Raw genomic sequence first — 16,275 nt, forward strand, 5'->3', positions numbered from 1 at the left:
TTTATGTGCTTGTTGTTGGTTATATGGAATTGTTTTGGTGTATTTTGCAGCTTGCTTGGAATAGTAATTTAGAAATTTGGGTTTTTTTTTTTTACTGGAATGGACTTATAGCCGACGAAACATGCCACAATTCGTCGGCTATAGTATTTAAAAATTTTTTTTATAAGGTTTAGCCGATGAATTAAGGCATGTTTCGTCAGCTAAACCTTTCTAAAGCCGACGAAACAGACTATATTTCGTCGGCTATAGTTATTTTTTAAATTTTTTATTACATACTTAAGCCGACGAATATCTTAAATGTTTCATCAACTAAAGTCTCAGACTACGGTCGACGAAACATTGAAGATATTCGTCGACTTAATTCTGGGACAATAGCCGACATCTTTTTCGTCGGCTAAATTTTGGGACAATAGCCGATGACGTCTTCTTGTTTCGTCGGCTAAAGTCATCGCCGACGACTTTTTCCCGATGAAACCATAGCCAACGAAGGCTCATCGGCTAAGATGTTAGCCGACGAATTTAGCTAATAGGCCGACGAAACTTTTTCGTCAGCTAAAGTTCTTGTCCTGGTAGTGATGGGTGTTATTCATGGTTAGAGATTGGGCCCAATTGGCTTATAGATGTCATTGATAATGACGGACCCGTGACTTATTCCAGTAGGAGGGGTGAGAGTGAGTAAGTTACTTCTACCACCGATAATTCCCAAGCGTTGTAATTCTATTTTCTTGCTTTGAATAAAATTCTGATGTTTCCTCCTCAAAAAAGAAATTGTGAATTATGATATTTTATCAGTCTCTAAATAAGATGTGCTATCATTATCAGTATTGGTACATGTAGCTATAACACACATCACTCACGGAACTATATTGTCGACCGTGATTCGTTGAAATAATTATTTCATTTTATGTTAATTTCTACATAAGTAATATTTGAAAATTGATTTCGGTTGGGTATGCATGAAGATAGAATTGTTAAAAGTATGCAAATAACATAGAATTTAGATAGACATATCCAAATAACGAGCAGATAATGGCGATGTACAAGAAATGTCAATCACTTTGTTGTTGTACCACATCTATGATATGACTTCTGGTTAGCTTGATCATTAGCTCGCCAGCTCGGTAAAGAAATATGAAGACTACAATCTGCATCTAGTGATCTACCAAACTAAGTTAGGTATCAGGTTAAACTCTTGTCATTTTCATTGTCCAGCCTCTACACTCTTCACATCAAATCATCGATGTAGTGATGTACCGCCCAGAAGACTCTTGCATCAATACATTTTCAAGAGAGCTGACAAGTATAAAGAGCGTTGGGCTGGAAGTTCCACAAATAATATAGGTCATAATTCCATATATTATTAGACGTATTAATTTAGCCAACAGACCTTTTAAAATTAAACTTTAAACAAAATCAAAAGGTCCGCCTTCAAAATTTTGATTAATAAGAACACTAGAGGAGCAAAATTTCCACTTTCCATTTTATGAGTTCACACATGTTTCTTCTATCTTATTTTTTTATTTTTTTGTAAAATCAAAAGTACATTTACCCAGAACCATTTGATCTAATGGGGCATAGGCTCTCCTTAGTAAGTGAGAGGTTGTGACTTCAACTCACGAAGTTGTAATATTTAAGTTTTTTACCTGATAAAAAAAAATACATTTCATTCTGAAAGAGAAAACAACAAGTGCGGATGTATGTTTGAGAGTTAATTTTAGGGTGCGTTTATTGTCACCCCACAAACCACTTTGGTCACCTCACACGTTGTTGATTTATTGAAATACCAAAATGATGTAAAATTACAGTAAAAGGGACAATAAGTTGTTATAAATTACAATTTTTTTCTTTTTCTTTTTCTTTTTAATCTTTTTGTTTTGGATGAACACAAATTTCATAACTCTAACCCAGATTTATTATGGGTATGTTTACTAACCTGGAATGGAATTGAGAGTTGTGTAATTGATTCCGGAATAGGTAAATTCTGGCGTTTACTAACATATGTCAAAGTATTGGAATGAATGTGGGTCTCACTTGCTTATCAGGAATCAATTCCTGACGAAACCCCTTATTCGATACCCAAGGGAGGAGATGAGTATCAGAATCAAGATAATGAAATCAAGTTTTTCTCCCCAAAATATCCTCACATAATTATAATATTTCTAAATTACCTAACTTTAAAAATATATATGGTATTTTAAGGGTATTTTAAATTCATTTTTTGTAGGGGTATTTTAGTAATCAAACTAGTTTTAATTCCAATTTCATATGGTAAGTAAACAACATCAATCGTAATGTTTTCATTCCTTATGGTAAGTAAACACTAGAATGATATGAAATATTCTCATACCGATTCTTGTTGATGCCGATTGTTATTGATACCGATTCATGATAATTTACATTCCAAGTTAGTAAACGTGCCCTATATTCGGTCGTGAGTTTGAAGACACTAGCATTTAACCTGAAGATGAGGTAAATTGTTTGTATTTTTTTTCTTTGTTAATTATTCGTCTATCTCTTTACTTATTATTTCTCATGTCGACTTTGTATGTAAATTCTTATGGACAACTAATGTACCGTATTTATGAACAACGGCTAGATCAGTTCAAGAAACTTAAAAGTATGAAAGACGTTGCTGCTAGAGATACATTTACAGACATTGTGCGTCTTGATATCGACTTATATCATTGAGTTGTTAAATTTGAGAGTTTTTTCTTGTTCTTTAACTTGGATTTATACTTTCATGTGAATTTTTATTCATTTTGTGATTTTACTTATCTTAAGCAAATCTGAATTTGATAAAATATATGAAGAGAATGTAGAGTGAAGAAAGTAAAATTGAGAAAATGATTTTTTAGGTATTTTTAATGAGTGAACAAAATAAATTTACATTTAAAATTATATGAGTGAGGGATGAAGAGAATGCGAGGTGAGTAAAATGGTTTATGATGTGGCAATAGACGCATCCTAATTTTATTTTTCTTAATGTAAATATTTCTTTCCATTCTGTCCTTTGAAACTCAAATAACTTTCCCTAATCTCTCTCTTCTTTTTAAGTCAAATTCCCAAAATCTCTTTTAAACAATGACAAAGTTCTTGAGGTTGTCTGGAATCATCTGCAAAATTTGTGGTGCCAAGTGCTAAGTGCTAACCTCATCAAGAATCATCCACCATTTGCTCACCCTTTACGTCAGCACCAGCCAAGCCCAGCCCAGACCACCAAACCCTTCCACCACTATATATATTGACCTCTCTGCCCTCACCATTTTCGTCTCCCAGTAACAAAGCTCACTTACCTCTCCACTGTACTGAAAATGGTGGCATCTCCAGACCAAGAACACCCCAAGAAGGCCATTGGATGGGCTGCCAGGGACACATCTGGTGTTCTCTCCCCCTTCAATTTCTCAAGAAGGTTTTGCCCTTTTTCTAATTTCTCTCTGAATCTCTGGTTTCTGACCCCATTTTGTGCTCTAAAAGTTGAACCTTTCTTTGTGGTGCAGAGAAACTGGTGAGAAAGATGTGGCCTTTAAAGTGTTGTACTGTGGGATATGCCATTCTGACCTTCACATGGTCAAGAATGAATGGGGTTCTTCTACCTACCCTCTTGTTCCTGGGTATGTTCGTATCAACTTTTTATGCTTAAATCTTGAGTCTTTATGAACATGATTATGGTTATTTGCTTAATTAGGGTTTAGTACCTGGTTTTACTGTGGATTAAAAATTGTTGTTTTGATAGGGATGTCCCTAACAGATTGTGGGTTTCTAGTGCCCAGTGGTTGTTGTTATCAAACAGGAATACAAAAAAAGTGATAATTTTTTGTGCCTTTTCATTCATGTTCAAAATAAATTAAAATAAGATTGTTTGCTGTCGGGGAGCTTTGTTTTATTTTAAGCTTTGAAAGTCTGCTGATGCTGCTTGCTCGGTCTCTTACAGCATATAATATTGAGTTGTTATTGGAAATGTGTTTGTTTTGTAGCTAAAATTATTATGTTCAGGCACATAGAATGATAGAAAGGGTATTATAGATTGAGCATCGGAAAATAAAAGGTAATATAGATCATATTTCATAGTCAAAACCTATGTCAGCAAACTACTGCTGAATTTGGGTTCATAGTAGAACACTGCGAATGCAAATAGTGATTATTTCTTGTAGACACATTTGGTTCTTGTTAGTTCAATTACTTAACCAGCTAGTACTACCAAGGTTATGCATTAGTTCATTGGAGTTGCATCGTTGGATGTAAAAGTTCTATAGTTACTGATTTCTGATGTAAGATGCAAGGACATTCTAGCATCTTGGACGATTCTATTGATTCTAATTTGGTATAATCTCCATATGCTTGTAATACTCTCGGGGGCAATGCCTCTATTAAATAACTCAGCTTTATCTCTTGGTGTCTGTAACTTTTAATAGTGAAAGTGTTTACATGTGGGATTGTGAATGCAGGCATGAGATTGTTGGTGTAGTGACTGAGGTAGGGAGTAAAGTGCAGAACGTCAAGGTTGGAGACAGGGTAGGTGTTGGATGCATGGTGGGATCTTGCCGATCTTGTGATAGTTGTGCTGACCACCTTGAGAACTACTGCCCCAAGATGATACTCACCTATGGTTCCGTGAACTTTGATGGAACCATGACGTACGGAGGTTACTCTGACATCATGGTGGCCGACGAGCATTTCATTGTTCGTATTCCAGAGAACCTCCCTCTTGATGGTGCTGCTCCTCTCCTATGTGCCGGCATTACAACTTACAGCCCCTTGAAACATTTTGGACTTGACAAACCTGGTATGCATGTCGGTGTGGTTGGTCTAGGTGGTCTTGGCCACGTGGCTGTTAAATTTGCTAAGGCTCTGGGGGTTAAGGTTACAGTGATAAGTACCTCCCCTAAGAAGAAGGCAGAAGCTTTGGAACGACTCCGTGCTGATTCATTTTTGGTCAGCACTGATGCAAATGAAATGCAGGTGACTAGCTGCTTCAATTACTTTTAGTGGTTCCCATGCCTGTAGGGTGACCTAATGTTGTTTCGCTGTCCTTGTAGGCCGCCATGGGCACAATGGATGGGATCATTGACACAGTTTCTGCACTCCATCCTCTCCCGCCGTTGATTGGTTTGTTGAAGGCTCACGGAAAACTTGTGATGGTTGGTGCACCAGAGAAGCCTCTTGAGCTTCCGGCTTTTTCCTTGATCATGGGTAAGCAAAAATGAATCCCATTCTTGTGTAACTAAGGTCTTTGAAAAATTGGCTTAATATGTTGACAATGGTATCACATTCTTATTATACTAGCAGTGCATTTAAATAGAAACAATATTGTCAAACAAACCATTTTTTATTTTTTTGTAATTACAGGAAGAAAGATAGTAGCTGGGAGTGCCATTGGGGGTATGAAGGAGACACAAGAGATGATTGATTTTGCAGCCAAGCACAACATAACCGCAGACATTGAGGTTATCCCAATCGATTATCTGAACACTGCCATGGAGCGACTTCTCAAAGCAGACGTCAGATATCGGTTTGTTATTGACATTGGAAACACATTGAAGGCCAGCTTCTAAACTTCACATTACAAATACAAAGTTCATTGGTGCAATGAGAACGGAAATTTTGGTTAATTTGCTGTCTCAATATTGTTACCATGTATGTAGTGTACATTATGCATCTGTGCATAATGCAATAGGCTGGACCTGGATTTGGAATAAATGAAACAATTTGTTTTTCTTTTTCGATGAGGAAATGAAATCTGTGTTTATTTGAAAATGAATTGTTGGTTTTATGCTTTGCAACTCTTCTGCATGTGGAGGAGTTTGAAGCCAGAGAAGACAAGGGGATCGCCTTGTGAAGGGACTAGCGTATGATGTGTTTATTACGTGTTTTTTTTTTTTGGACTGATTTCAAGCCTACAGAACTGAGCCAATATGAGATCAGAGCATATGATCATATCACAGAAAATGTGACATGGCATCTGGTTGCTATTAGCATCAAGTATTCCTTCAAGATACTGTAAAGAAAATGACCTCTAAAATCTTCAACAAAATTTCATGGGGACAACACCTCTGTCACTAGCTCAAATACTTCTTCATGATCCATGTCTATCTCATTTCGATTATGCAACCATAGCATGGCACTACTTGTACCGCTGACATACGATTATTTGTCCTCGTTTACTTTTGTGGTGTAAGGTCCTAATTTGTCACTAAAAATATTTATAGCAAATCACCCTAAAGACTAGCACTCCCACATCCTAGTTGCAATCCTCACCATCTTCTTCCATCCCACTCTCTCTATACATGTACAAGGTCTCGTAACATTCTTTTGTTCAAAAACTAATTAAGAGAGAAAATGGCGAAATCTCCAGAGGAAGAGCACCCCAAGAAAGCCTGTGGATGGGCTGCAAAAGATCCATCTGGTGTTCTCGAGAAGGTTATTCATCTACTCCATTTAACTATAACATTTACTTAACAAATGTGCTGATTTTCTCTTCATTTCCATCAAGGGTTTGGTTCTTAAACAATGTAGTGAATTGATTTCGGTGCAGGCAAACAGGAGAGAAAGATGTGACGTTTAAAGTGTTGTACTGTGGGATATGTCATTCGGACCTTCACTCGATCAAGAATGAATGGGGAAATGCTGTCTATCCTATGGTTCCTGGGTACGTACAGCCATATTGTCTCCTTACACTTTCCCATTGTAAGAGCCAGCCTGACTAGAATGTAGGTATCTAATGCTACATCATTCAAGCCTGTATTACGGCAACATAAGTAGTAATATAAGGTGGATTAATTGTGCTATTCTTTTAACTAGACCAATGTGGCGCATCCGCACATATGTACATAGTAACGCCTTTGGTATGCAGGCATGAGATTGTTGGTCAAGTGACAGAGGTAGGAAGCAAAGTAGAAAAATTCAAAGTTGGAGACTAGGTCGGTGTTGGATGCCTGGTGGGAGCCTGCAGATCTTGTGATTGTTGTGGCAAAGACCTTGAGAATAACTGCCCCAAGTTGATATTGACCTAGCAAGTACCATGATGGTACCATTACATATGAAGGTTACTCCGACATCATGGTGGCTGATGAGCACTATGTAGTCCGCATGCCAGAAAACCTACCTCTTGATGGCGCTGCCCCTCTCCTGTGTGCCGGGATTACAACTTACAGCCCCTTGAGATATTATGGCCTTGACAAGCCAGGTATGCATATAGGTGTAGTTGGCCTTGGTGGTCTAGGCCACGTTGGGTTAAGTTTGCAAAGGCTCTGGGGGTTAAGGTCGCAGTGATCAGTACCTCCCCTAATAAGAAGGATGAAGCTATGCAGCGTTTACACGCTGACTCGTTTTTGGTCAGTTGTGACGAAAATCAGATGCAGGTGATTATTGGAGGAAGTTTCTTTCCAAAGAAGCTTATATAGTTGGATGTTATTGTCATTCAATAGGGTCACACAATGCTGTTTTGTTAAATCCTTAGGCTGCGATGGGCACAATGGATGGTATCCTCGACACAGTATCTGTAACCCACCCTCTCCCGCCTTTGCTGAGTTTGTTGAAGGCTAATGGAAAGCTTGTTATGGTTGGCGCACCAGAAAAGCCTCTTGAGCTTCCAGCTTATTCTTTGATCGGGGGTAAGCATGCATAATATTGGTATTGTATGATGACTATGATCCATAATTTTTTGGTGTGCCTTGTAATGTAATGGAGGTTTCGTGTTAACAATGGTTTTGTTCTGTAATTGAAGGAAGGAAGTTAGTAGCTGGTAGCTGTGTGGGAGGATTGAAGGAGACACAGGAGATGATCGACTTTGCAGCCAAGCACAATATAACGGCTGACATTGCAGTCATGGAACGCCTTCTCAAAGCAGACGTGAGATACCGATTCGTCATCGACATTGGAAACACATTGAAGGCGGACCCCTAAGCTTTGCAGAGTAGATCAACCAGAATCAAATGGCGAAATGAGAACAGATTGAGTATGACACTTGTATTTAAAACACATAGATATCTTCCTTCCAAAAAAAAATAATAATAATGGGTTTGTTGACTCTGGTCATCACCTAAGTTTGTACTATACTGCAAGTGACTTGCCGGTTGAGCATCCAGATAGGGAATTCCCCAACTTGTGTTTGAATCATAAAGCTGTTGAAGTGGTCAAAAACTGTGTTACAATGGATTTCAAGCATTTCACATACGTTGAGTGATTAGTTCTTCAATCTAAAAAGTACTTGAAATACACTAACACTATCAATTCTGAACTACAACAACAATTAACACACGGGTTATTCAACTTCTAACAATTATCATTTGTTTGTTACCCCGACCAAATTCCCCTACCCCAAAACAAACTTAAGTTGGATTTCAAAAAACAAACTTAATTGATCTATATACCATGGATTTATTTACTTGATAATTTCTTGTGTTATTAATGCAATGCGAAGATATAATTTAATTACGGTTGTTTTGGTACACAATGCGAAATGGGGTTAGTTCTTTTTGAAATTGGCGAAGCATATGTTTTTTTTTTAAATGAAAGAGGTCATACTTTATTATAAGAAAAAGATTACAGATAGATGATGTAGAAACCACATCCAAAACTAAGAGACATACGAAAGTAAAAATGCAATATAAGCATCGGCGTTAAAACAATAACACATGGACTTGGTTTTACGCTTACGGATTGCAGCCGTTGAGTGAAGTGAGTAGTCGGTGATTTGACTACCCACGCAAATCCAATCGGAATGAGGGCAATCTTCATCCTGAAGAATCGAAGCCGGCCAAGGGTGATTCCAGACATGGCCGTGTTGGCAGACGATCCTTGATTAACAGATACCATAATTGTGGGTCCGTCAACCAATACCAAAGCCAAAGAAATGGCCATAACCACATAAAGTGGCAGTAGGTCCAAAAGAAGAACTTGGGTTGATCCCAGGCCTAAGGTCCGCCCGGATCCCACACCTTGACCCGACTCCAGGCCCGGATCCATATTGTACCACAGAACCATTGCGTTGCAGCTTCTTGCCAGAGAGATTCCATCCCAAGTTGTCCTGGTTCACCGCCAATTTGTGTATGCAAGCTGTCAGAATCAAGGCTTGAAGGACGATCCAATTCGGCCACCGATCCAAACCAGCCCTCCAAAAACCGGTACGCTCGCCATCCAAACGCATGTGGAAGCTTGGTACCGTGACAACCTTGAAGGTGAGCTCGCTGTGGTATCGCCGGACCTCCCCCAATCTCTAATAAAATCGGATTAGATCTCTTCAACACACCTGCTTTGAGTTGTGCTCGATTTGGTCGGAGACGGTCCACAAACGAAATCAAACTAAACCCACCAATCTGCGTAACCTCTACATTGCCCCACCCACCACGAATTGGAGGAGAGATCGGCATCGAGAAGCGTGATTGTATTGACGGTAAGGAAGGAGAGGTAGTGCACATATGACTCGACGACGACATCAGAGAGGTTCTCCATGGTCGAAGATCTGCTTGAAAGAGGAGGATACAGAGAGGCCGTATACAACACTCTCCCAAACCTAGCAGAGCGCTAGGCATGTTGATGAAGATTTTGTAGAAAACCAGACGGCAACGATAAACCCTAGCAGAGCGGCTGCTAGGTCATTTTTTCTTGAATGGTGAAGCATATGTTTTAGAACAATGTGAAATGGAGTTAGTTTCTTTTCGTGAACCAGATCCATAATGGACCCGATTCTGGTTCTTGATTTGAGCATTGCTAATGCGTCGGATCTAGATTTTCACTTTTGAGTCTTTTTGGAGCATTTTTGTTTTTATTTTATTTTACTTATTGTCTTTTGACAATGTCAATGATGAAAGTTTACCCACTACTCAACGAATTTCGGTGTGTCGACGAGGTATGGTACAACATATTGTTGGTACCTATTTTAGTTCATTAAACAAGATCAGTGACGGAAGGTCCAGCTACTCAACGTATCTTTCATATTGCCCGGATTCTGTCTGTACTTCAACAAAGGATCAGGATCCTCTCCTTGGCTAGGGGTGGTCCTTGGTTGTCCTTAGCTTTTAATATCGTCCGTTGATTCGAAATTCAAGAGTCATTAATCATCCACGTCAGCTAAAGACTATTAATTATTCAAAAATTGAGATTTCAAGGCTAACGATTGTAATTCCAAGGCTAACGACGTTTGCTTGGTTCAGTTTCTTGCCGTCAGCAGCCTTACGCTCTGTCGCTCTTCCTCTTCTTCTTCTCTTCCTCTCCTTTTCACTTCTTCGTCTCTGGAAATTTAATTCTTCAATCATTTAATGGCTGCAGATAATATCAAATGATAGAATATTGTGTCTATCACTGATTTACGTTTTTGAATTTATATACTTGTATTCAAAAACCAAAGAGAACATTGTTAAATTTGAGAAGTGCCCAGTGCTTGGCCAGATTACTTTGTAGAAGATAAATTTCAGTCTGATGGTGCTAAGTCAAGCATCCAAGAATTTGTGCAGAACACCACAGACCCCAAATTAAAAATTCAAACCACAAACCCAAAACCCAGCAAGAGAAGAAACAAAAAAAGACACCAGAAATCATAACCTTGTTCACCTTCTTCCTCCTCGGTGACTTGTTCTCCAATTTCCCCAATCACACGAACAAGGCAACAGCCATTCTAAATCTCACAAATCAGCCAAAACCCTAAAAACCCAAATCACTTAACCCCTTTTCACCATGGATTGATAGTTTTCCAATCTGATTTTCCACTTCATCCTTAACTGGCATCATCATTTTCCTCCGAACTCATCATCATCATGCAGATTAAAAGATCTCCATGATCTACCTTATTCTTCGACATGCATATGGATTCAATGTCTCACAATCCCATCAGATTGTAAAATATAAGAAAATTGGGTAATCAAAAATGATGAATTTAATCAGATCTGCCATCTTTTTTTAAGGAGGAAGAGAGAATCTCTTCCAAGTTTCAGATGGAATAGAAGAAGAGGCAACGACAATGTTCACGTCGTTTGTCTAGAAATCTCAACTCTTGAATAATTAATAGTCTTTAGCTGACGTGGATGATTAATGACTCTTGGATTTCATATCAATGGACGAAATTAAAAGCCAAGGACAACCAAGGACCACCCCTAGCAAAGGAGAGGATTCTGATCCCTCAACAAATGCTTAATTACATCCCACTTTTATTGTTTTACTAGCCTTCTATTAGTGCAAATTTGCACGTTTTCATAAACTAAGGAATGATTAATTTTTAATCTGTTCGGTGTAGTACAGTTAATCATTGTAATCCCACTTTCTAGTTTCTATCCACTACTCACTTTTTTTCTCACTTTTTTCTCTCCCTAATTATCTCTTTATTTTATTTTGGTTTTTTATTTGGTTATTTACTATAGTAATTCTTGTTCTTAATAATCTGAAGGAACTTAATAAGGATAATATCGTCATAACATAATTTGGTAATTTAGAGACTGCTTAGTAGAGATGTATTATTTTAAGTTTTTCTCAATTCGATGTAATTTGGGTCGGATTTTCTTTCTATATTTGCGTTGAAATCGCAATCTTCCTATTAAAAATGACCGAATTTGGACCTTTAGTTTTGAAAAAACCCAAATAACCAAATTTTTTATTGACAATGATCGAGTGATTGGGCGGCTAGTTTTGGACTTTTAGGGAAAAAAAAAAAAAAAAAAATTAGACCAAATCAGGTGCTGCAATTCACCGAGGTATGTGAGACCCTCCGTATACTACGGTTACTAAACATTATTGCGAACAGAAATTTAATATCCCCCAACAAAAAAAATGAAGCAGAAATTAAATATTATTCCATTTGAAATAAAAATGTCTTTAAACAAAAATGATTGAGATAAGCACTTACGCACTATTGAGAGTTGAGTACGTAATGAGGCCCCTGTACCTGGGTGGAAAGGTGTCCGATTAGCCCTGAAAATGTTTGATTAATATCACTCTTTAGGCGATCCATTTTGCTCAGCCACTACGTCAGTGACCGCTAATCATCTCTCTATATATAGTGCATATTTGCAATTGTCACCCCCTCACAAACTCGCCCGGATCACTCGTACTAACTAGTAAGTGCTCTAGTTTCCAGCTTAATTTTAAGAGAGAAAATGGCCAAAGCTCCAGAGCACGAACACCCTAAGAAAGCCTTTGGATGGGCTGCCAGAGACTCGTCTGGCCATCTATCTCCCTTCAACTTCTCAAGAAGGTTAGCTCCATCTTCTGCGTCCAATATAGTCTTACATTAGTATAAAGCTAGCTAGGTTAAACATTCTATGTATAATGTATGTATATATGCATTCTGGCCTTCTGGGTATATATAGTTCATTCTTTCAAGGAATATTACTGAAGAAGTACTATTGATTTGGTTACAGGGAAACGGGAGAGAAGGACGTGACATTCAAAGTATTGTACTGTGGGATTTGTCATTCTGATCTTTCATTGGTCAAGAATGAATGGGAGTCTAGTCAATGGGCTGCTGCATATCCTATGGTTCCCGGGTAAGTAGTCCGTACGTCGTGATCAACGTACATTCATGATTTTCCAGTCTTTTTCTTTGCTTAACTAATAATTTATAGTACGTGATAAACAAATGGCTCTCTCTCTCTCTCTCTCTCTCTCTCTCTCTCTCTCTCTCTGTGGATTTGTGTTTCTTTGTTATTTTGTAACTTACTCTTACTAAGAAAATGTATTGATGCAGGCATGAGATTGTTGGTGAAGTGACAGAGGTAGGAAGCAAAGTGCAAAAATTCAAAGTTGGAGACAAAGTCGGTGTCGGATGCATGGTGGGTTCTTGCCGATCTTGTGACAGTTGTGCTAATGCCCTTGAGAATTACTGCTCAAAATGGATACCCACATACGGTGCCAAGTATCACGATGGAACCGCAACTTATGGAGGTTATAGTGACATTATGGTGGCCAATGAGCACTTTGTAGTTCGTATTCCTGACAACCTGCCTCTTGATGGTGCTGCGCCGCTCCTATGTGCCGGGATTACAACTTACAGTCCCTTGAGATATTTTGGACTTGACAAACCCGGTATGCATGTTGGCATTGTTGGCCTTGGTGGTCTAGGTCACGTAGCCGTGAAATTTGCCAAGGCTATGGGAGTCAAGGTTACGGTGATCAGTACGTCCTCTAACAAGAAGGAGGAAGCTATTGAACACCTTGGTGCTGATTCATTTTTGGTCAGTCGTGACCAAGATCAAATGCAGGTGATTATTTTGACAAATTTCTTGAATGGCTTCAAATTAATATATTGGTGTTGGAGACATTATATAGTACCTTTGTTGATTTTATAGGCAGCCATGGGCACAATGGACGGGATCATCGACACGGTGTCTGCAAACCACCCTCTCCTGCCATTCATTGGTTTGTTGAAGTCTCAGGGAAAGCTTGTAATGGTCGGTGCACCGGACAAGCCCGCTGAGCTTCCAGTTTTTCCTTTGCTGATGGGTAAGCAAGCATATGATGTAGCTGCTTGATCACTGAAGGTCTTATACTCTTGGATGTCAATTTTTTCTTTTTCTAATTAACAAATGTTTACTGTGCATGTGCAATAATAGGAAGAAAATTAGTTGCTGGTTCTTGCAATGGAAGCATGAAGGAGACACAAGAGATGATCGATTTTGCGGCCAAACACGACATAAAAGCTGATATTGAGGTCATCCCAATCGATTATTTGAACACTGCCTTAGAACGCCTCGCAAAAGCTGACGTTAGATATCGATTTGTCATCGACATTGGCAACACATTGAAGACATCGTAAATGGTGCATTAGTTGCGAACTAATCCATTTAGTTTCCTGTAATCAGATCTTATCCTTGTTTGGGCTGGTATGGGCTTGCCCTTTTAATGAAAAATAACCGCATCCATGTGAGGATGAGAGTTGCAATTTGGCTTGATTAATTTATAGAAAACTACATTTTAATTACTAGCCGAATTTCAGTTTACAAATAATTATCATACACATATAAAGACAAAATTTTACAATTAAGGACAAGTTGTTATGCTGTTGACATATGTCAACTACAAATGTAGTATCCCGTAAAATCGTGACTAATTTCTAATATGATTTTGGAAATTATCTATGTAGGAGTTATGCTGATTTGTGGTTTAGTCGGTGAACTAGAAGTGTTCAAGAATAATTTCCTAAATGGGTCCGGTTCAAAAGACACCATATTTTACATAAGTTTTTACACGTTTTGTGAGTCATTAGATTTAAAAACATTTAATGACCTAGATTTATTGTTTGAATGATGTCAACGAAATACCAATTGACATGGAAAATGACATGGCATTATAATTGATTATATTTCTTTTCTTAACTATATATATAGCAGAAGAACAACGTATCCATGATTTATGGACACCAAAAGAAAGATGATTCACAATTCTATAATCACCAATTGTCATCTCCAATTCACCATCGTCAAATCCCCATCTTATTAATCAAGCTATTGATATATGAACCCGTGATTGCCACTGGTGTTCCAATACGTTTACTGTATATATACATGAAGATTTGAAGAAAATATCAAATGTACATGAAGATTTGATGTTGGAGCTCTTGCCCATCTTCAGAGCTTTCACTTTTGACTTGATCGACTCCACGTCTCCACCAAGCTCTCCAATTGGAAATTTGGTACGCCATCTTAGGTTGATTGTACCAAGAAGAAGAAAATTGTGCAGGTTGTTGGTTTTTGATCTGCAATCCTTCTTCTTCATTGTTTTGTTGATCGTGTTCAATTTCTGAATCCCCCAATTTTGGTTTTGTTTTTTCCTAATAAAAAGAAATTTAATCTAATATAATTTTTGATTCATGATAAGTAATGCCATGTCATTTTCCATGTCACTTGGTGTTTAGTTGACATCTTTCAAACAATAAATCTAGGCCATTAAATGTTTTCAAATCTAATGACTCACAAAACGTGTAAAAACTTATGTAAAATACAATGTCTCTTGAACCGAACCCTTCTTGAATATGCTACATTTTGAAGGGTAAAAAGTTGACTTTTTAATCCGTTAGGTTTCTCGAGAAACTTCCTTCATGAAAATTAGAGAGCACGGATACGAGTTCGTAGACACGTGGCACACGTAAAACGGACTTCGTACGAGAAAGTTATGATCAGCGGAAGTCTGTGGCTTTCTGGGAATTTTTAATATAAATAGGTAAATCTTCTTTTTAGCTCTCATAATTTCACAAACCTTAATCCTCTTCCCTCTCCTTCTCTCTTGCCGACCCCAAGAGAATTTGAAATTCCTTAGTTGACCCGACCCGAACCTGGCGACCCGACCTAGACTATCCGACGCCATCCAACGTCGCCCAACTGCACCACCGGCCCATATCGATTCATCTTCTCCTCGCCTTCATCCTTACCCAGTTGGGTCACTCCAATTCGGTCTCGAAGCAGCGAATGGAAGCCTAACAGTTTTGTGTTGAGACTCGGTCGGGATTCTCATCTCTGGTGACGACGACGAGGCTTGAAACCGGTTAGGATAGAAGTTCCTTGGCGCACTGGTTCGAATTCTGGTAGTCTTGAAGCTCAATTCGAAGCTTGGTGTTCTAGAGTTGGGTTTTAAACTTTCAAGCGAGTTTCCGGCGTACTCCGGCCGAATTAGAGGTCATTCCAGGTATGAAAGTCACTCCTCTTGCCTTGATGTTCATGTTGGGTGTAATGGGTAGCCTCAACTGGATTGTCTTGGGAAGCGACGCGTGGGGCCCACTCGTCGTCGTTTGGCGGTACGTGGCGGCACGTCCGGTAGTGTCTGTGGTGTTTGTGGTGATGGTTAGATAGTACTCGTCGATACGAACGTGTTGATAGGTGGGTTGTAGGTTATAGTTACCGATAATGTTTGCTAGGGTTTCCCCTCGGTGCTCCGTTCGGTTTCAAATTTGTGCAATTAAATCCGAACATAGGAATCTAGTTAGTTGTTCTATAGGTTGTGTAGGACGTTTCGGCAACCTTTTAGAGGTCAAGGGGGAAGATTTGTCTCGAGTGACAAGTCCGTGGGTTAGGACTTGAGCTTCGGTTCGAGTCAGAATATGTTGTTTTTGATTGTCACTAAGTGGAAATTTCTATTACTAGGTGATTGACAGTACGTGTTCGCATCTTACCTTTTGCTAAGAGAAGACGCATCGGGAGTTTTAAGGTGAGTAACCTTCCTATGGTTCAAGTAGGAACCGACTTTCTAACATATTGTGTTTGATTTGCTAAATTGTGGAATTGTGCTCTCGAAAGTGAAATGTTTTGTTTTAAAATCATGTGAACTTGATCGTTCACGGTTCACGGGTAAGTAAAA

At 38.7% G+C, this 16,275-nt stretch overlaps 2 protein-coding genes and 1 pseudogene across 2 annotated transcripts; all 3 read left to right on the forward strand.

Moving 5' to 3' along the window:
• The first annotated feature begins 3,128 nt into the window (after nucleotides 1-3,128).
• On the forward strand, nucleotides 3,129-5,751 carry LOC101293136 (probable mannitol dehydrogenase-like). Its single transcript, XM_004288447.1, has 5 exons — nucleotides 3,129-3,409; nucleotides 3,498-3,611; nucleotides 4,446-4,959; nucleotides 5,037-5,190; nucleotides 5,347-5,751. The coding sequence occupies exons 1-5, from the start codon at nucleotides 3,312-3,314 to the stop codon at nucleotides 5,550-5,552; spliced, it is 1,086 nt and encodes a 361-aa protein (XP_004288495.1). The 5' UTR covers nucleotides 3,129-3,311; the 3' UTR covers nucleotides 5,553-5,751.
• Nucleotides 5,752-6,336: 585 nt separating this feature from the next.
• On the forward strand, nucleotides 6,337-7,902 carry LOC101304143 (annotated as a pseudogene).
• Nucleotides 7,903-12,010: 4,108 nt separating this feature from the next.
• Nucleotides 12,011-13,906, forward strand: LOC101293434 (probable mannitol dehydrogenase-like). Its single transcript, XM_004288448.1, has 5 exons — nucleotides 12,011-12,181; nucleotides 12,348-12,473; nucleotides 12,674-13,187; nucleotides 13,275-13,428; nucleotides 13,539-13,906. Exons 1-5 carry the CDS (start codon nucleotides 12,084-12,086, stop codon nucleotides 13,739-13,741), a joined length of 1,095 nt encoding a protein of 364 aa, XP_004288496.1. The 5' UTR covers nucleotides 12,011-12,083; the 3' UTR covers nucleotides 13,742-13,906.
• The last annotated feature ends 2,369 nt before the right edge of the window (nucleotides 13,907-16,275 follow it).

The sequence above is a fragment of the Fragaria vesca genome, linkage group LG1, assembly GCF_000184155.1.
Source record: "Fragaria vesca subsp. vesca linkage group LG1, FraVesHawaii_1.0, whole genome shotgun sequence".
NCBI lineage: Eukaryota > Viridiplantae > Streptophyta > Magnoliopsida > Rosales > Rosaceae > Fragaria > Fragaria vesca.

Excerpts from the sequence above, each read along its gene's own strand:
- LOC101293136 (XM_004288447.1), top strand. The coding sequence starts at position 3,312 with ATGGTGGCATCTCCAGACCAAGAACACCCCAAGAAGGCCATTGGATGG. Across the intron at positions 3,410-3,497 it reads CCCTTCAATTTCTCAAGAAG|AGAAACTGGTGAGAAAGATG; the intron begins GTTTTGCCCTTT and ends TTTGTGGTGCAG. Across the intron at positions 4,960-5,036 it reads CTGATGCAAATGAAATGCAG|GCCGCCATGGGCACAATGGA; the intron begins GTGACTAGCTGC and ends CTGTCCTTGTAG.
- LOC101293434 (XM_004288448.1), top strand. The coding sequence starts at position 12,084 with ATGGCCAAAGCTCCAGAGCACGAACACCCTAAGAAAGCCTTTGGATGG. Across the intron at positions 13,188-13,274 it reads GTGACCAAGATCAAATGCAG|GCAGCCATGGGCACAATGGA; the intron begins GTGATTATTTTG and ends TTGATTTTATAG. Across the intron at positions 13,429-13,538 it reads AGTTTTTCCTTTGCTGATGG|GAAGAAAATTAGTTGCTGGT; the intron begins GTAAGCAAGCAT and ends GTGCAATAATAG.